General features: G+C 43.7%; 1 protein-coding gene across 12 annotated transcripts in view; it reads right to left on the bottom strand.

Annotated features, from left to right (window-relative positions):
- The window catches only part of LOC115175712 (receptor-type tyrosine-protein phosphatase U), a 326202-nt gene that overhangs the window by 76398 nt on the left and 228052 nt on the right, over nt 1-21752 (bottom strand). For all 12 annotated transcript variants that reach the window (XM_029735166.1, XM_029735170.1, XM_029735167.1 and 9 more), the window contains exons 6-10: nt 19925-20096; nt 16912-17090; nt 16559-16673; nt 6772-7092; nt 4804-4913 (exon numbers count right to left, since the gene is read on the bottom strand). In XM_029735166.1, the coding sequence (XP_029591026.1) occupies nt 4804-4913; nt 6772-7092; nt 16559-16673; nt 16912-17090; nt 19925-20096 (897 nt within the window). The remainder of the gene's footprint in view (nt 1-4803; nt 4914-6771; nt 7093-16558; nt 16674-16911; nt 17091-19924; nt 20097-21752) is intronic.

Below are 21752 nucleotides of genomic sequence, written 5' to 3'. Positions count from 1 at the left end.
AGAAGACCTGTACAACCACACAAAAGTGAAGGAGATGGACTGAGCCAGTGGGATTTATCCAGCCATACATGCTCCACCATGATGTTATTTCATACTTTAATGCCACAGTCTGTAATTTGTTTTACAGCCAAACTCTTCATTAATTGAAATGGTCATTGAACAGCAGTGACTATTGCAGTTTGTACATTTAAAGGGGTGGAAAAGTCACAGGTCATTAACTAGCCTTATCGTGCAATAGATTTATCTTGATTCTAGAGTGACTCACTCAACTAACTGGCCATTAATTCCCAGTAAATTGTATAATTTCTCACGAAACGGGGGAAAAAGAAGAAATGCAAATCGGACACCCAGGAGTTGCTATTGTCAGGTACTTTAGAAAAGTTGAAAAGCTACCACACACTGTGTTTGGAAATTATCATACTGTATATTGTGAGGCTAAAATGCCTTCCCTGTAGCTCAGTTGGTAGAGCATGGTGTTTGCAACGCCAGGGTTGTGGGTTCGATTCTCACGGGGAGCCAGCACAGAAAAAAAAGAAAAGAAAATTATGAAATGCAATGTATGCATTCACAGAGTGACTTACAACTATGGATAAGAGCATCTGCTAAATGACTAAAATTTAAATGTAAAAATTAGTGAAAAAATAGGTATGGGATCATTCGCAAGCTCAATGTGTGGGAGAAGGGAACGCATTTTCTTTGAACAAGACCCAGGAATCCTATGCTATCCTGATGCAGTGAAAAAGTAAACATAAAGTAAGCTTTTGAAACATCTTTGCGTGGAGCTACCACGGCAAATCTGACTACGACTCCATTTTGTTGCTCCCAGCCTATCGACAGAAACTAAAACAGGAAACGCCCGTGCTCAGGTCTGTTCAACGCTTCAAGATTGCTTCGATCACATGGACTGGGATATGTTCCGGATAGCCTCAGACAACAACATTGATTTATACGTTGATTCGGTGAGCGAGTTTATTAGCAAGTGTATCGGTGATGTTGTACCCACGGTGACGATTAAAACCTTCCCCAACCAGAAATCGTGGATTAATGGCAGCATTCACGCAAAACTGAGAGCGCAAACCACTGCTTTTAATCATGGCAAGGTGACCGGAAACATGACAGAATACAAACAGTGTAGCTATTCCCTCCGCAAGGCAAACAAACAAGCTAAGCGACAGTATAGAGACAAAGTAGAGTCGCAATTCAACGGCTCAGACACGAGACGTATGTGGCAGGGTCTACAGACAATCATGGATTACAAAAAGAAAACCAGCCCCGTCGCGGACACCGACGTCTTGCTCCAAGACAAACTAAACAACTTCTTTACTCTCTTTGAGGACAATACAGTGCCACTGACACGGCCCGCTACCAAAACCTGTGGGCTCTCCTTCACCGCAGCCAACATGAGTAAAACATTTAAACGTGTTAACCCTCGCAAGGCTGCCGGCCCAGACAGCATCACTAGCCTTGTCCTCAGAGCATGCGCAGACCAGCTGGTTGGTGTGTTTACGGATATATTCAATCAATCCCTATCCCAGTCTGCTGTTCCCACATGCTTCAAGAGGGCCCCCATTGTTCCTGTTCCCAAGAAAGCTAAGGTAACTGAGCTAAACAACTATCGCCCTGTAGTACTCACTTCCGTCATCATGGAGTGCTTTGAGAGACTAGTCAAGGATCATATCATCTCCACCCTACCTGACCCCCTAGACCCACTCCAATTTGCTTACCGCCCCAATAGGTCCACAGACGACCAATCGCAATCACACTGTACACTGCCCAAACCCATCTGGACAAGAGGAATACCTATGTAAGAATGCTGTTCATCAATTACAGCTCAGCATTTAACACCATAGTACCCTCCAAACTCGTCATTAAGCTTGAGACCTTGGGTCTCGACCACGCCCTGTGCAACTGGGTCCTGGACCTTCTGACGGGCCGCCCCCAGGAGGTGAGGGTAGGAAACATCATCTCCACCCCGCTGATCCTCAAAACTGGGGCCTCACAAGGGTGTGTTCTCAGCCCTCTCCTGTACTCCCTGTTCATCCATGACTGCGTGGCCATGCATGCCTCCAACTCAATCATCAAGTTTGCAGATGACACTGCAGTGGTAGGCTTGATTACCAACAACAACGAGACGGCCTACAGGGAGGAGGTGAGGGCCCTCAGAGTGTGGTGTCAGGAAAATAACCTCACACTCAACGTCAACAAAACAAAGGAGAAGATCGTGGACTTCAGGAAACAGCAGAGGGAGCACCCCCCTATCCACATCGACGGGACAGTAGTGGAGAAGGTGGAACGTTTTAAGTTCCTCGGCGTACACATCACGGACAAACTGAAATGGTCCACCCACACAGACAGCGTGGTGAAGAAGGGAAGAAAGTTGGCTTGTCACCGCAAACACTCACAAACTTTTACAGATGCACAATCGACAGCATCCTGTCGGGCTGTATCACCGCCTGATACGGCAACTGCTCCGCCCACAACCGTAAGGCTCTCCAGGGGGTGGTGAGGTCTGCACAACACATCACCGGGGGCAAATTAACCTGTTAGGGCTAGGGGGCAGTATTTACACGGCCGGTTAAAAAACGTACCCGATTTAATCTGGTTACTACTCCTACCCAGTAACTACAATATGCATATAATTATTGGCTTTGGATAGAAAACACCCTAAAGTTTCTAAAACTGTTTGAATGGTGTCTGTGAGTATAACAGAACTCATATGGCAGGCAAAAACCTGAGAAGATTCCTTAAAGGAAGTGCCCTCTCTGACAAGATCTTGTTCTTCTTGTCTCTGTTTATTGAAGACTGAGGATCTTTGCTGTAACGTGACACTTCCTACGGCTCCCATAGGCTCTCAGAGCCCGGGAAAAAGCTGAATGATGTCATTCCAGCCCCAGGCTGAAACACATTTGCGCTTTTGGCAAGTGGCCGATAAGAGGATAATGGGCTTAGGCGCGTGCACGAGTCGATCCCGTGCTTTATTTTCTTTCGTCTATTTACCTAAACGCAGATTCCCGGTCGGAATATTATCGCTTTTTTACGAGAAAAATGGCATAAAAATTGATTTTAAACAGCGGTTGACATGCTTCGAAGTACGGTAATGGAATATTTAGAATTTTTTTGTCACGAAATGCGCCATGCTCGTAACCCTTATTTACCCTTTCGGATAGTGTCTTGAACGCACGAACAAAACGCCGCTGTTTGGATATAACTATGGATTATTTGGGACCAAACCAACATTAGTTATTGAAGTAGAAGTCCTGGGAGTGCATTCTGACGAAGAACACCAAAGGTAATCAAACTTTTCTAATAGTAAATCGGAGTTTGGTGAAGGCTAAACTTGCTGGGTGTCTAAATAGCTAGCCCTGTGATGCCGGGCTATCTACTTAGAATATTGCAAAATGTGCTTTCACCAAAAAACTATTTTAAAATCGGACATATCGAGTGCATAGAGGAGTTCTGTATCTATAATTCTTAAAATAATTGTTATGCTTTTTGTGAACGTTTATTGTGAGTAATTTAGTACATTTTTTGTAAATTCGCCGGAAGTTTGCGGGGGGTATGCTAGTTCTGAACGTCACATGCTAATGTAAAAAGCTGGTTTTTGATATAAATATGAACTTGATTGAACAAAACATGCATGTATTGTATAACATAATGTCCTAGGTGTGTCATCTGATGAAGATCATCAAAGGTTAGTGCTGTATTTAGCTGTCTTCTGGGTTTTTGTGACATTATATGCTAGCTTGAAAAATGGGTGTCTGATTATCTGCTAACCATATGTATGTGACCAATACAATTTGATTTGATTTGATTAGATTTTTGCTTACACAGAGTCAGTCCCATCACTCAGGACAAAACAAGGAACAAGTCATCAAGTCTACCCCAGCCTCATTCTATCAGTCTCTCTCCATCTCACTATTTACATGTCTTCCTTTTCAACATACTCTCTCTCTCTGTCAGAGCAGACTCCTCAGGCCCAGACCTGTCTCTGTGTGGACACCTTTCCTTCATTCAGCTGTGTCACCGCAGCCTGCCTGTAAGCTCTAAGAGTTGGCTACAGAGGCCTGTGTCGGAGGTGACCAGGGATATATATACACAAAAATGTATTATAATTAGAAGCATTTAAAGTTGCCCCCCCATGTGAAAGTGTCTCTTAGACAAATAAGTAATTATACTGCTTGTCTATATATAATTGCAGGGCTGCAGTCAGAGGCTCAGCTCGTCTCATTAGCATAGGAACATATACGGAGGCCTGAACTGGGGGCGGGGGCGGGGGGGAGAAATACATTCCCTATTAATGACCAGGGCAGATGTAAACTGTATTGCACGGGTAGGCAACTCGATTCAGATTCTGATTATTGTTGAAGAGGATTGTCGGGGGGCCGGAACATCATTTATAATAATTTGTACACTGCAAATTGACCACAACTAAGTGCAAAAAAAGACTGTATTTCAAAATAACTATCATTTAATACATTGATTACATTGAGACATGATCACATCTCTTTTTTTATTCATGGAAATACTTGAACAGATTTCCTTAATTAAATACATTTTTAGCTGAATTCCTAGTGATTTGAGTATTTTTGGACCAAAAAATCTACTAAAATTATAACAAAAACACAACAACACGGTGATCTGTGTCAAGTTGAAGGAAATTAGTGATTGAGATAAATATCAGTAAAATAAAGACAAAAATATGAATAGGGGAGAAAAAGAAAGATAGAGATCAAGATTGAGTCTGAGATAGATATGTGATCGCAAAAAGGTAGACAGACAGAAAGTTGAAGGCATGTTCCATACCTCATACTGTGTGATGACCCCATTGGGCTCCACAGGCTCCTCCCACTTAAGAAAGATCATATCGTCCAATGGAGTGAAGGTCAGTGACTCTGGGGCAACGCCACCAGGAACTGGAAGAGAAAACACAACATAAACATTCTGAGAACTCGCAGTTTATTGCATAGGGGGCCCTATGGGAAGGAAGTGATTACGGATATCTGCTTTCCAACCCTAAAGACAGGCAAATCGAATTGAGGACCAGAAGATTTGGGGAGTGTGTGCCTGCGTGGAAGATTGCATGTGTGTTTGTGTGTACATCTGAGTCTGATTGAAAGATGTCGCTGCTACAGTTCATGCAGGTTTCTTCAACTAACAAGATCCTCTAACTGTCTGGCTGTCTGTCTGGCTCTAAGGCTGTGGCTCAGATGGGTAAAGTCTAGAGCACTGCCTTGTGGCTGACAGTTAAACCTGCTCTGTCCTCTCTCTCTCTCTCTCTCTCTCTACAACAGACCTGAGAGGAACACAATGGCCGCAGTGTAATGGCAGGGCCAAGCAGGGAAATGGGCATCCAAACAAGAAACCCAACTGAGTCTGAGACTTTGTCTGAGACAGGGACTCTTGTTTTAACATGGGGATTAGGGACTAGCAGTCAATGGATCTAATAGAGGCCTGTAAAATCAGGGCATTATTATCAGGGCATTATTCACGAGGCCGTGCATATGTTGAAGACACAGTTGATAGGTTCAGGGACAGAGTTGGGAAAGTTCAACAAGCCCTAGAGATGAATAATGGCTTGTGGTTGTCTGGGACTCATGAACTCTGGGTTGAATCTGTGCATCCGTACGTGTGGGTTTGTGCCAAAAAAACAGATGTAATTTTATTAGGTCTCCCTGTAGTCTTTTTCATTATTTTCTCTTGCCCAAAGAGAGCTCTGGAAGGTGAAGATAGTGGAGAGTCTCTCTCTCTCTCTCTCCCCCTCTCCCTCCCTCTCTCTCCAAGTGCTGCTGTTCAAATGACTATGAAATATATTACATTATATTGCAGGAGCGCATTGTCCTCAAACTCATGGGAGGACCTTGCAATTTGGAGGTTTCCAAACGCAGCCAATTTCATACTCATAAAATATATTGTACTGTAACCTTGCTCGCTCTCTCTTTCTCTCTGTCTCTCTGTCTTTCTCTCTTTCTCTCCTCTCTCATGGGTGAAGAACTGCTGTGAGCAATGTTTCATTGTCTCTCTCTCTCTCCTCTCTCTCATGGGTCAAGAACTGCTGTGAGCAATGTTTCATTGCATAGTACATTTTCTCTGACCTACATCTTCAATCCATCTAGGGGAAATGTATATTAAAATGTGCTTAATCCACTGTTGTATACAGGAACGTGTTAGGAGAAAAAACAAGCAAAATAATTTCACCATTTCGCTGGTGGCCATGACTCTGACTGACTGATTAATTTTTAATCTGCTTTCATTTAAAAGGCTTATCTTCCATTTAGTTATGCTGATCCTGCTTATTTTGCAAGTCAATATGTGTTTTTTCGCCCTCTTACTGTATTTAGTCACTGGAGGCAGGATAACTTAGTGTACCCAGCACACAATCATAGTGTACCCAGCACACAATTATACAATACTTATATGCCTACTTCAAGCTACTCAGTGAGGAAAGTATAGTCGGTTGTACAACCTTGATTATATAGAAAGTAATAACAATATTTTTATATCTATCAAACCACTGTAAAAATGCCAATCAATGAATTGGGTCCTGCCACTTAAATTGGATCTGATTCCACTACTCAATACATTGTTATGTAGGTTAGTCACTGCATTGACCACTACTGGGTCCAACACTCTGGGTTTCATATCAATTACAATGCATTCTAGGTAATAAAGTCCATTCACTGTCCTCCTCGGTCTGGAAGGTGACCTCTCTGCTCATCTTCTTGCCCTAGACTATAACTTTACAATGCATGTTGGGTAATAGAGTCCACTTACTGTCCTCCTCAGTTTGAAAGGTGACCTCCCTGCTCTCCTTCTTGCCTTCTGGGTTTTCCAGCGCCAGCCGGACGTGGACGGATCGGAACGGGGGCAGGTCCCTCAGGGTGAAGTGTGATTGGTTCCTCTCCACAGAGAGACACTCCCTCACTGTGGCGTTGTTCCCTGCGCTGCCCCCTGCAGGCGTGGAGTAGCGGTAGCAGAGAGAGACAGAGTAGGTATGGCAGCGTGTCAGGTTGTAGCCCATAGGTTCCCACTGTAAGGTTAGTTGACGAGGCTGAATCTCTGTCGCTGTGAGGCCTCGCAATGCACGCATAGGCTCTGATGGAGAGATGGAGAGATGGAGGGAGGAGAGAGGGAGGGGGAGATGGAAGGGAAGAGGGGTGGGTGGGAGAACGAGCCAGAGGGAGAGAAAGAAAGAGAGAGAGACAGAGAAAGAAAGACAGTGTGAGATGGAGTGATGAAGAAAAATAGAAAGATAAGGAGAAATAGACAGACGGTTGGTTAGATGATTACTTTCTAAACTCACCACAGGAAACTGGATAAAGATTAAAAACACCCTGGAGAGACTGGGAAGAAGGGAGGAGAAGGGAGCGATGTACAACAATAACACATTATTAATATAATCTCACGCATCCTTTAATTCTTACAGAGCACAGGCTGCTCAGCTCCAGATCCAAAGGCGATGCCCTATTAGCTGAGATGATGGGATATGGAACTTGCTAATTACTGATGCCATGTGTGAGACTGGGGTGACGGTTCCCTGTGTCCCTGTCATGATGATGTCCAACAGGACCATATCTGCCAGACTGCAGTCACAGATGCTGCTAAGGTAGAACCTATTCCCTCCAATAGTGCACTACTGGGACCTGGTCAAAAGGAGAGCACTATATGCCATTTGGGATGAAGATGAGAACCCCATTAGGAAGGCTGCTCTATGAAATCATGGCTCATTATTAGATTAATCACACTACCACCCACCCAGGCTGCCCTCGCCGTCTCTGTCGGTTTGTCTGTCCAGCAGCACACCCCCTCGCAGCCCACACAAACACCACGGCAGCCGACAGACATCCAGGCCCACAGACTCAGGTTGATGAGACTAATCAAAGGGACAAGCCAGGGGCGGGAGAGAGAGGAGGGTGGACGGAGGGGTGGATGGCGTGGAGGGGTATGTCAGACTGGTTGTCAGCCCCCTTCTGGGCTCTGCTGGCTCCAGCTCATCTCCTCTCTCCTTCCATCTTCCTCCTTTTCCCTCTCGTCATAAACCATGTCAGTGAACTAACAAAGAGGACATCTTCTCACCAGGGGTCAACTGTTGTTATGAACACAATCAGCCTCGCTCTACTCCGACCTACAGGTCACACGGTGTTACAGATACAATCCCAGCATCAGGAGGGAGAGGAAGGAGGGAGGGATGGATGGATGGAGGAGAGGTCTGGCAGTGCCAGTTGGACCCATCATTGAGTCACTGTCATGGGTTAAGAGAGGTTAAAGCCTCTGACGTTTGTAGGAAGAAGCTGGGTGATACACATCTATGCCCCCAGGGGGGAGAGATGGAGGGAGGGAACGGTCTAGTCGTGTCATGTCAGGAAAAAAAATCTGCCTGTTTCCAATTTGCCCAATGTGCCTCCCCAAAAGACCAAAGATTGCAGCCAGAGATGTTGTACTCTTCTTTGTTCTCCTGCAATGAGTGAGGTAAACTGGTGACATGTCTGAAATACACACTGAGAATAATTTATTAGAATATCAGACGTTAGTATTCAAATACTAGTGTGAGCATTCATTTTTGCTAGCTAGCTAGCTTATCTAGGCTACTCCAGTCAAGACAGGCACTGTTATATGGGATGATTAACAACGTGGCTGCTACAAGTTAGGTAGTCTTGGCTGTAGCCGAGTAGCATCTCTCTCTCTGCCTCCATCTACTCGCTCCCATTTCACCGGCACGGAACCTCCACAGCTGTAGCAATAGAGCCTCAGCCTCTCCCTCGCACAGCATTGCTCAGGTTAAAAACGTAACTTTAAAAAGCACATGTATTTTGAATATCCGACAAAAATTCATGATACTATTCGAATAGTGAAATTATTTCCTACCCCGATTGCTATTCTACATCAGTTAAAACTTGAGAAGGATTCATCAAAAGCCTTCTTTCTGGGGACGTAGGTGTATTAAAACATATTCTTAAAAAAGCACCAGATTAACTGAAGGTAATTAGATGAACATGTTCTTCAGGCACGGGCTGCTGTCGTTTCCTGTTTCTAGCCCAAAACGTTCTGTGCTGGACAGGAAGAGGGGATATGAGACAGCTTGATCTAGAGCATGAGTGTCCAATCCAGCCCGCGGGTAGTTATATATATTTTACTCTATATTTATTTTATTTTATATATCTACACAGTGCATTTGGAAAGTATTCAGACATTTTGTTACTTTTACAGCCTTATTCTAAAATTAATAATAATTAAAAAAAAACATTTCCTCAATATTCTCACAATACCCCATAATAACAAAGCAAAAACAGTTTTAGGGAGAATTTTTGCAAATGTATAAACATTTTTTAACTGAAATATAACAGTTACATAAGTATTCAGACCCTTTACTCAGTACTTTGTTGAAGAACCTTCGGCAGTGATTACAGCATTGAGTCTTCTGGGGAATGATGCTACAAACTTAGCACACCTGTATTTGGGGAGTTTCTCCCATTCTACACAGATATTCTCAAGGTTAGACAGGGAGCGTCGCTGCACAGCTATTTCCAGGTCTGTCCGGAGTTGTTCGATGGGGTTCAAATCCAGGCTCTGGCTGTGCCACTCAAGGACATTCAGAGACTTGTCCCAAAGCCACTCCTGCGTTGTCTTGGCTGTGTGCTTAGGGTTGTTGTCCTGTTGGAAGGTGAACTTTCGCCCCAGTCTGTGGTCCTAAGCACTCTGGGGCAGCTTTTCATCAAGGTTCATCTTTCCCTCAATCCTGACTCTTCTCCCAGTCCCTGTCACTGAAAAACATCCCCACAGCATGACGCTGCCACCAAAATGCTTCACTGTAGGGATGGTGCCAGATTTCCTGCAGATGTGATGCATGGCATTCAGTCCAAAGAGTTAAATCTTGGTTTCATCAGACCAGAGAATCTTGTTTCTCATGGTCTGAGATTCCCTTAGGTGCCTTTTGGCAAACTCCAAGTGGGCTGTTGTGTGCCTTTTACTGAATAGTGGCTTCAATCTGGCCACTCTACCATAAAGGCCTGGAAGGTTCCAGGAACTGTGGTGCTCTGTCTGAGTGACCATCGGGGTCTTGGTCACCACACTGACCAAGGTCCTTCTACCCCTATATAGACAGGTGTGTGCCTTTCTAAATCATTTCCAATCAATTGAATTTACCACAGGTGGCCTCCAAGTTGTAGAAACATCTCAAGAATTATCAATGGAAACAGGATGGACCTGAGCTAAATTTCAAGCCTCATAGCAAAGACTCCAAATACTTATGTAAATAAGGTATTTCTGTTTTGGATTTTTTTATTCATTTGCAAACATTTCTAAAAACCTGTTTTCGCTTTGGCATTATGGGGTATTGTGTGTAGATTGATGAGGAAAATGTTTTATTTAATCATTTTAGAATAAGGCTGTAACGTAACAAAATGTGGAAAAAGTCAAGGGGTCTGAATAGTTTCCAATTGCACTGTATATATTTACAATACCAGTCAAAAGTTTGGACACACCTACTCATTCAAGGGTATTTCTTAATTTTGACTATTTTCTACATTGTAAAATAATAGTAAAGACATCACAACTATGAACTAACACATATGAAATCATGTAGTAACCAAAAAAGTGTTAAACAAATCCAAATATATTTCATATTTGAGATTCTTCAAAGTAGCCACCCTTTGCCTTAATGACAGCTGTGCACACTCTTGGCACTGTCTCAACCAGCTTTATGAGGAATGCTTTTCCAACAGTCTTTAAGGAGTTCCCACATATGCTGAGCACTTGTTGGCTGCTTTTTCTTCACTCTGCGATCCAACTCATCTCAATTGGGTTGAGGTCAGGTGATTATGGAGGCCAGGCCATCTGATGTAGCACTCCATCACTCTCCTTCTTGATCAAATTGTCCTTACGCAGCCTGGAGGTGTGTCTTGGGTCTTTGTCCTGTTGAAAAACAAATGATAGTCCCACGAAGAACAAACTAGATGGGATGGCGTATCACTGCAGAATGCCATGCAGGTTAAGTGTGCCTTGAATTCTAAATAAATCACTGACAGTGTCACCAGCAAAGCACCTCCACACCATCACACAATCAAGCCTCCTCCTCCATGCTTTACGGTGGGAAGCACACATGTGGAAATCATCCATTCAGCTACACTGCGTCTCACAAAGCCACAGCGGTTGGAACCAAAATCTTAAATTTGGACGTATCAGACCAAAGGACACAATTCCACCAGTCTAATGTCCATTGCATGTGTTTCTTGGCCCAAGCCAAGTCTCTTCTTCTTATTGTTGTCTATTAGTAATGATTTATTTTCTTTGCAGCAATTCAAACATGGCCTGATTCACGTAGTCCCCTCTGAACAGTTGATGTGGAGATGTGTGTCACTTGAACTCTGTGAAGCATTTATTTGGGCTGCAATTTCTGAGGCTGGTAACTCTAATGAACATCCTCTGCAGCAGACGTAACTCTGGGTCTTCCTTTCCTGTGGCTGTCCTCATGAGAGCCAGCTTCATCATAGCGCTTGATGGTTTTTGCGACCACAATTGAAGAAACATTCAAAGTTCTTGAAATTTTCCGCATTGACTGACCATGTCTTAAAGTAACGATGGACTGTTCTCTTTGTGGCCGTGATTGAGAGTCCCATCGGACGGCGCACAATTGGCACAGCGTCGTCCGGGTTTGACCGGTGTAGGCCGTCTGGTAAATAAAAATTTGTTCTTAACTGACTTGCCTGGTTAAATAAAGGTTAAATAAATAAAAACATTTAAAGCCTGAGCTGTTCTTGCCATAATATGGACTTGGTCTTTTACCAAATAGGGCTATCTTTTGTATACCCCCCCTAACTTGTCAGAACACAACTGATTGGCTCAAACGCATTAAGGAAACTTCTTTGGAATCGGTGTCCCTTCCATGGGACGGTTGAGCTAATGTAGGCTAATGCGATTAGCATGAGGTTGTAAGTAACAAGAAAATTTCCCGGGACATAGACTTATCTGATATTGTCAGAAAGCTTAAATTCTTGTTAACCTGTTGGGGATAGGGGGCAGTATTTGCACGGCCGGATAAAAAACGTACCCGATTTAATCTGGTTACTACTCCTGCCCAGTAACTAGAATATGCATATAATTGTTTGATTTGGATAGAAAACACCCTAAAGTTTCTAAAACTGTTTGAATGGTGTCTGTGAGTATAACAGAACTCATTTGGCAGGCCAAAACCTGAGAAGATTCCAAACAGGAAGCGCTCTCTCTGACCATTTCATGGCCTTCTTGATCATCTCTAACCAAAACAGGGGATCTCTGGCATGACGTGACATTTTCTAACGCTCCCATAGGCTCTCAGAAGGCGCCAGAAAGCTGAATGGTGGCTTTGCAGGCCCTGGCTGAAAAACATTAGCGCATTTTGTAAGTGGTCGATCTGAGGACAATGAGACTGGAGGCGTGTGCCCGAGCTGACACCATGTTTACTTTCTCTCTCTTTGAACGAAAACAACCACTCCCGGTCGGAATATTATCGCTTTTTTACAAGAAAATTGGCATAAAAATAGATTTTAAACAGCGGTTGACATGCTTCGAAGTACGGTAATGGAATATTTTGACGCGTCACCCTTATTTACCCTTTGGATAGTGTCTTGAACGCACGAACAAAACGCCGCTATTTGGATATAACTATGGATTATTTGGGACCAAACCAACATTTGTTATTGAAGTAGAAGTCCTGGGAGTGCATTCTGATGAAGAACACCAAAGGTAATCAAACTTTTCTAATAGTAAATCGGAGTTTGGTGAGTACCACACTTTGTGGGTATCAAAATAGCTAGCCTGTGATGGGCTATCTACTCAGAATATTGCAAAATGTGCTTTCACCGAAAAGCTAATTTAAAATCGGACATAGCGAGTGCACAAAGGAGTTCTGTATCTATAATTCTTAAAATAATTGTTATGTTTTTTGTGAACGTTTATCGTGAGTAATTTAGTAAATTCACCGGAAGTGTTCGGTGGGAATGCTAGTCACATGCTAGTCACATGCTAATGTAAAAAGCTGGTTTTTGATATAAATATGAACTTGATTGAACAAAACATGCATGTATTGTATAACATAATGTCCTAGGATTGTCATCTGATGAAGATCATCAAAGGTTAGTGCTGCATTTAGCTGTGGTTTGGGTTTATGTGACATTATATGCTAGCTTGAAAAATGGGTGTCTGATTATTTCTGGCTGGGTACTCTGCTGACACAATCTAATGTTTTGCTTTCGTTGTAAAGCCTTTTTGAAATCGGACAGTGTGGTTAGATTAATGAGAGTCTTGTCTTTAAAATGCTGTAAAATAGTCATATGTTTGAGAAATTGAAGTAATAGCATTTCTAAGGTATTTGAATAACGCGCCACGGGATTCCACTGGCTGTTGAGTAGGCGTCCCACTGGCCCAGAGAGGTTAATCTAACTGCACTGTCCAATTTACAGTAGCTATTACAGTGAAATAATACCATGCTATTGTTTGAGGAGAGTGCGCAATTTTGAACATGAAAAGCTATTAATAAACAAATTAGGCACATTTGGGAAGTCTTTACACAACATTTTAAACAGAAATGCAATGGTTCATTGAATCAGTCTAAAACTTTGTACATACACTGCTGCCATCCAGTGGCCGAAATGTAAATTGCACCTGGGCTGGAATAATACATCATGGCCTTTCTCTTGCATTTCAAAGATGGTGATACAAAAAAATACAAAAGAATGGTTCGTTTTTTCTTTGTATTGTCTTTTATCAGATCTATTGTGTTATATTCTCTTACATTTCCACAAACTTCAAAGTATTTCCTTTGAAATGGTACCAAGAATATGCATATCCTTGCTTCAGGGCCTGAGCTACAGGCAGTTTGATTTGAGTATGTCATTTTAGGCGGAAATTGAAAAAATGGGCGGTTAAGGAGGTTAAAAAGAAATTCCACAAATTAACTTTTAACAAGGCACACCTGTTAATCGAAATGCATTCCAGTTGACTACCTTATGAAGCTGGTTGAGAGAATGCCAAGAGTGTGCAAAGTTGTCATCAAGGCAAAGGGTGGCTACTTTGAAGAATATTAAATATAAAATACATTTTAATGTGTTTAACACTTTTTTGGTTACTACATTATTACATATGTGGTATTCTACATTGTAGAATAATAGTGAAGACATCAAAACTATGAAATAACACATATGGAATCATGTAGTAACAAAATAAAGTGTGTAAAAAAATCCAAATATATTTCAGCCAGTCAGTGTGATGTGACAAGGTAGGGTTGATATACAGAAGATAGCCCTATTTAATAAAATACCCCAAGTCCATATTATGTCAAGAACAGCTCAAATAAGCAAAGAGAAACGACAGTCCATTATTACTTTAAGACATGAAGGTCAGTCAATGCGGAACATTTCAAGAACTTTGAAAGTTTCTTCAAGTGCAGTTGGACCGCAGAGTGAAGGAAAAGCAGCCAACAAGTGCTCAGCATACAGTATATGGGAACTCCTTCAAGACTGTTGGAAAAGCATTCCAGGTGACTACCTCATGAAGCTGGTAGAGACAATGCCAAGAGTGTGCAAAGCTGTCATCAAGGCATAGGGTGGCTACTTTGAAGAATCTAAAATCTAAAATATATTTTGATTTGTTTAGCACTTTTTTGGTTACTACATGATTCCATATGTGTTATTTCATAGTTTTGATGTCTTCACATCATTCAATGTAGAAAATAGTATAAATAAAGAAAAACCCTTGAATGAGTAGGTGTGTCCAAATATTTGATTGGTACTGTATATTAGACAACAAACTCAATATGCTTTAAAATATACTTTAAAATGTATTACATACATATTACATACAGAGTGCTAAGAACCTTGGCGTGATCCTGGACAACACCCTGTCGTTCTCCACTAACATCAAGGCGGTGACCCGATCCTGTAGGTTCATGCTCTACAACATTCGCAGAGTACGACCCTGCCTCACACAGGAAGCGGCGCAGGTCCTAATCCAGGCACTTGTCATCTCCCGTCTGGATTACTGCAACTCGCTGTTGGCTGGGCTCCCTGCCTGTGCCATCAAACCCCTACAACTCATCCAGAACGCCGCAGCCCGTCTGGTGTTCAACCTTCCCAAGTTCTCTCACGTCACCCCGCTCCTCCTCTCTCTCCACTGGCTTCCAGTTGAAGCTCGCATCCGCTACAAGACCATGGTGCTTGCCTACGGAGCTGTGAGGGGAACGGCACCTCCGTACCTTCAGGCTCTGATCAGGCCCTACACCCAAACAAGGGCACTGCGTTCATCCACCTCTGGCCTGCTCGCCTCCCTACCTCTGAGGAAGCACAGTTCCCGCTCAGCCCAGTCAAAACTGTTCGCCGCTCTGGCACCCCAATGGTGGAACAATCTCCCTCACGATGCCAGGACAGCGGAGTCAATCACCACCTTCCGGAGACACCTGAAACCCCACCTCTTTAAGGAATACCTGGGATAGGATAAAGTAATCCTTCTAACCCCCCCCCCCCCCCCTTAAAGGATTTAGATGCACTATTGTAAAGTGTTTGTTCTACTGGATATTATAGGTGAATGCACCAATTTGTAAGTCGCTCTGGATAAGAGCGTCTGCTAAATGACTTAAATGTAAATGTAAATACAGTTTCTTGACTGTTCAGCTTGCTAATAATCACATTGAAAATTCCCAAAACAATGGATAGAGGACTATTTTGGTTACATTTTGACAGCACGGAAATATAACCAATATCCAGTGCGGCCCTCCGGACCTCGTTGAAGACCGAATGTGGCCCCCGGGGCAAAATGAGTTTTACACCCCTGATCTAGAGAATGTAGTGTCACTGGGGCTCTCTTTGCTCTCTCTTCCCAGATATCGAGGCTCACATCTGGGCATGGGGAGCAGACAGGAGGTGGGCGACTGGAGCCTCATGACAGGAGGGATCAGAGACTATGATAGATGACAAGGCGTCATGTCGGTCCACTTGACACATCTACAGAGAGCTGTTTCATAAAGATAAGCACTGAGTGCTGGGGAGGGTAAGTGCAGATAAGTGTGTGTGTGTGTGTGTGTGTGTGTGTCTGTGTGTGTGTGTGTGTGTGTGTGTGTGTGTGTGTGTGTGTGTGTGTGTGTGTGTGTGTGTGTGTGTGTGTGTGTGTGTGCGAGGGGGAGTTTAGCACATGTAAGTGTCGGAGAGTAGGCTGCAGGTTGTTCATTCTACTGTATAATTACATTTTTTGGTATTTTTTTATTTAACCTTTATTTAACTAGGCAAGTCAGTTAAGAACAAATTCTTATTTGTGTACCTGTCCATGCATACACACCGGCTTCTAAAGAGGCACCTACATATATATCAGCCACTGAGCACTGTAATCCACACACATCCTCTCAACCGGTGGACAGCAGGCCATTAGAGTATGTGTTTGAATGTTGTTGTCCTTCTGTTATGGAGGATGTTATTATTTGTGATCTATCAATGCCGTTCCTGAAGGGATGAATAAGGTTGAAGTGATGGAATAGAGTAGAACAGAATAGAACAGAAGCTAGGTTTGGGTTTAGACCTGTTCAACCCCTTTAACTCACCTGCACACTTGGTTCTGCTGACCAGGGGGGGTCCAGGCGCCCCTGTGCCTCCCTCCCCTGGCCGGGTTAGTAAAACACTGATACGGTACTCTGTGTCCGGCTCCAGATGCCACACCTTACAATAGAGTAGAGGAGAAACATGTTTTCTTTTATTTAGCAAAGACATGAATTGCATTTAAAATAAAATCAACAATGATGTTTTTGTAATTGAGAGTTATTTAATAACAACCTTTTTTTAAATAAGAACTTGTAATAATTCTTAACAATCAATGATTTTGCACGCACGCACGCACGCACACACACACACACACACACACACACACACACACACACACACACACACACACACACACCTTATAAGTGAGCGAGCCCACGCCATGTGTCTCCGACCATGGTGATTGGCTGGCGCGGTACTCGATCTCGCGACGGATCACGGGGCCGTCTCCCACGATGGAGTTGGTGTTGAGTTGGATGATCAGGTAGGTGGGGCCAGCCCGGAGCAGCTGGGGTGGAGCGATGGGGGTGGGGGGCACTGCCAGGGTGAAAGGGGAGAGGGGCGGGTACAGTGTTATACAGAAGAGTTTTGAGTGACTGAGTGAGTGCATGCAAGGGTAAAGTGGAGGGTTACATTTTTTTTAAATTTTACACACGGTACAGTGTGATGTTGTCATTTACAGTAGTAGAACCTTTTATCTAACACAATATACAGTTAACAAGATAACTGAGACAATGCACTAGTATTACTGTGTCTACAGTTTGTCAACTCCTCGTTTCTATCAGCAATGACATATAATGATAGAAACCCTCTATGTAACCCCGCTCATTATAAAAACACCATTGGTTGCTGTCAAATGAACAGAGATACAAATGAAATACAATGATCCATAGTTGTACGGTTGTTTACCAGTGAGACTAATTAAAACAGTACAATACAGACACGCACAGTCCATCATCACTTTGTGAATTTTTACAGAACGCAAAAAAAAAAAAATCAGAATTGCCATAGAATAAGCAATAATTATCTTCTCTCGCACAGAAAAGGGAAGTCAAGGGTTTTTCATGTTTCGTACATTTCTTGTTTTATAATTTCCCTAGTGTTATTTCTGCTCGGCTAGAGCGTTGACTCACACAATCTTTTAATCACTTTCAGATTATGATTTCCGAGAGGCACTTGAAGGGAAGGGAATGTTTAATTTTCACCATAATGAATGTGAATTATTTGCATGAGTGATTGCGTGAGTAAAGCTGCCTGTCCTTTCAGCGTTAGACAAAGAGACATACACACGCACGCACGCACGCACGCACGCACGCACGCACGCACGCACGCACGCACGCACACACACACACACACACACACACACACACACACACACACACACACACACACACACACACACACACGACCCTCATCAAGCGAGGACACCTCATTACAGCAACATGTATAGGGAAAAACAATGTTTACACAATGACACAGAGTAAATGACATATAGATGTAAGAATACATTGTTTCCACGTGTTTCCCCAATATACAGGAGAGATATGAGAGACGTTTTGTTAGTTCAGAACATATTTCCTATGTAAACTCGGCAAAAAAAGAAACGTCCCTTTTTCAGGACCCTGTCTTTCAAAGATGATTCGCAAAAATCAAACTAACTTCACAGATCTTCATTGTAAAGGGTTTAAACACTGTTTCCCATGCTTGTTCAATGAACCAAACAATTAATGAGCATGCACCTGTGGAACGGTCGTTAAGAAACTAACAGCTTACAGACGGTAGGCAATTAAGGTCACAGTTATGAAAACTTAGGACACTAAAAAAGGCCTTTCGATTGACTCTGAAAAACACCAAAAGAAATATGGCCAGGGTCCCTGCTCATCTGCGTGAACGTGCCTTAGGCATGCTGCAAGGAGGCATGAGGACTGCAGATGTGGCCAGGGCAATAAATTGTAACGTCTGTACTGTGAGACGCCTAAGACAGCGCTACAGGGAGACAGGACGGACAGTTGATTGTCCTCGCAGTGGCAGACCACGTGTAACAACACCTGCACAGGATCAGTACCTCCGAACATCACACCTGTGGAACAGGTACAGGATGGCAACTACATCCTGTACTGCCCGAGTTACACCAGGAATGCACAATCCCTCCATCAGTGCTCAGACTGTCCGCAATAGGCTGAGAGAGGCTGGACTGAGGGCTTGTAGGCCTGTTGTAAGGCAGGTCCTCACCAGACATCACTGGCAACAACGTCGCCTATGGGCACAAACCCATCGTCGCTGGACCAGACAGGACTAGCAAAAAGTGCTCTTGTCTGACGAGTCGCGGTTTTGTCTCACCAAGGGTGATGTTCGGATTCGCGTTTATCATTGAAGGAATGAGCGTTACACCGAGGTCTGTACTCTGGAGCAGGATCGACTTGGAGGTGGAGGGTCCGTCATGGTCTGGGGCGATGTGTCACAGCATCATTGGACTGAGCTTGTTGTCATTGCAGGCAATCTCAACGCTGCGTGTTACAGGGAAGACATCCTCCTCCCTCATGTGGTACCCTTCATGCAGGCTCATCCTGCCATGACCCTCCAGCATGACAATGCCACCAGCCATACTGCTCGTTCTGTGGGTGATTTCCTGAAAGACAGGAATGTCAGTGTTCTGCCATGGCCAGCGAAGAGCCCAAATTTCAATCCCATTGTGGCGTCTGGGACCTGTTGGATCGGAGGGTGAGGGCTAGGGCCATTCCCCCCAGAAATGTCCGGGAACTTGCAGGTGCCTTGGTGGAAGAGTGGGGTAACATCTCACAGCAAGAACTGGCAAATCTGGTGCAGTTCATGAGGAGGAGATGCACTGCAGTACTTAATGCAGCTGGTGGCCACACCAGATACTGACTGTTACTTTTGATTTTGACCTCCCCTTTGTTCAGGGACACATTATTCCATTTCTGTTAGTCACATGTCTGTGGTAGTTTATGTCTCAGTTGTTGAATCTTGTTATGTTCATACAAATATTTACACATGTTAAGTTTGCTGAAAATAAACGCAGTTGACAGTGAGAGGACGTTTCTTTTTTTGCTGAGTTCATGTGTGTGTGCATTTTAACATGTGTGTTTGTGCGTGTGTGCGTGTGTGTGATTGACTAAGGGTGCCAGTGAGTGAGTGCTTGTGTGCATGTCTCACAGTAGGAGAAGCTGTTGGAAGTGGTTGGGTGGGAAAGGAGGTAGAACATACTGTATGGAGGAGGGCGCTAAGAGATCCCAGAATGGTAGCTAGGTGTCATGGTGGGTTGGAGGTGTCATCGGGAAGGTGGTGTGTGGTGCAGTGGTACAGGACTCTTTTCAATCAAAACCTGACTATACGGACTGGCCGTACTATACCTCTGACGATGAGCTCGGCAAAGTTAGACACAGCAGCTCCGCGGGTGGACTCTGTGACGCAGCGATACAGGTCCTGCTCCCCTCTCTCAGCCGCCACCTGGAAGGTGGCCATCAGACGCTTGTGACTCAGACGCTGGATAGAGGATGCAGCCACAACCACACCGTTACGACGCTGCAGACAGAGAGGGAGCGAGAGAAAGTCACGCTAACTGAGCCATACACAGGTGATCATGTTTACCTGTGTAGCCACCACCTTTGTCACTGCCACCAAAAACACACAGTCACAGAGAGAGAGAGAGTTAGGTTAGCCAAACTGACCTACATAGATTGTGATGTTTATTATACTGTCTGGCCATGAGATATAGCCCTAAATAATGGGATTGTGAGTGGGAAGGAAGGAAGGAAGGAAGGAAGGAAGGAAGGAAGGAAGGAAGGAAGGAAGGAAGGAAGGAAGGAAGGAAGGAAGGAAGGAAGGAAGGAAGGAAGGAAAGAGAGAGAGACAGGGAAACGACGAGAGAGAGATTAGGTATCGTGGGAGGTGGAGATAATGAATCAATTCTAAATATCACAGAGACCATCTTGCCATGGTGGGCTGCTGCACGCAAAGATATAGACACACACACAGACAACTAGTGCTAATATGTGATCCCTCGATGCACACGAGCGCTCGGATCAACGAGGGGGACAAGAAATCACAACCCGTCGCCTGTCACACACACACACACACTCAAAGCGTGAAGTTTTTCCAGGTGCAGGCTATACGCTGCTCTGCTCTCAGAATAATGTAAGCAGGATGTTATATAAGCCAGCCCGTCACCCCGTTCTCTCCTGCTTTTCACCAGTAAGTGGCTTCGACAGCTGGAGTTGTGAACTGGTATGAGGGGGGGTATTATTGGGTTAAGCATTTCCATAAGCCCATAGCATGCTGGACCACATTTTCATTACTGTAGATTATTGTATGCACAGACACAGGTGTGTGTGTGTTTGTTCAGCTATAAACCACAGTCCCATCACATTTCAATGTACATTCATTCAGTTAAAACAAACAGACAATCCTAAAGCTTGTTACACAAATGAAACATACAGTATTAAACCTGTATGTCTTCCATCTCTCCCCCTCTCTTCCCCTAAGGCCCATATCATACAATAATTATGAGTTTCCGTGGTAACTAATTCATTCAGGATTCCAATTGAACACAAACAAATGTCAACGTTGTCTAAAGATCTAAACAGAATCAGAAATAGAACAAGTACAACTCTCTGACAGAAAGACAAAAGACTGCAAGACCAAAAAAATATTAATTGAATAAGAATTCTTATGCAACAATTTGTTTATTTAAACACACACATGAGAGGGGGAAGTTAAGAGAGAGAGAGAAACTCAGTAGGTCCAGAGAGCCACCTCACAGCAGAGGAGATCAAAGAGAAAGTAGCAATTAGTGTTGAGGAGAGTAACAGAGAGAAACACACACACACAGACAATTCCAGAGTTGAGGAGAGAAAAAGGGAGAAACACATGGTGCTAAGGATCAAACAGCCCCCTACACAGCTAATAGAGAAACAGAAGACTATAATGGGTTGAGGAAACATCTTGTTGTTCCTGCTGTTAACCAATCCATTCTAACCTTCATGAGAACAGTGGGTTAGATTCAGAACAAAGATTGGAATCTTGTTTGAACTGGGTAAACCGGGAGACGATGTATGGTTCAACATACAGTATGTGTCACGACTTCCTCCGAAGTCGGTCCCTTTCCTTGTTCGGGCGACGTTCGGCGGTTGACGTCACCGGTCTTCTAGCCATCGCCGATCCATCTTAAATTGTTCCATT

This window comes from Salmo trutta, chromosome 36, assembly GCF_901001165.1.
Source record: "Salmo trutta chromosome 36, fSalTru1.1, whole genome shotgun sequence".
Lineage (NCBI taxonomy): Eukaryota > Metazoa > Chordata > Actinopteri > Salmoniformes > Salmonidae > Salmo > Salmo trutta.
Note: the sequence above shows the minus strand (reverse complement) of the source record. Positions and strands in the feature narration are given on the sequence as shown.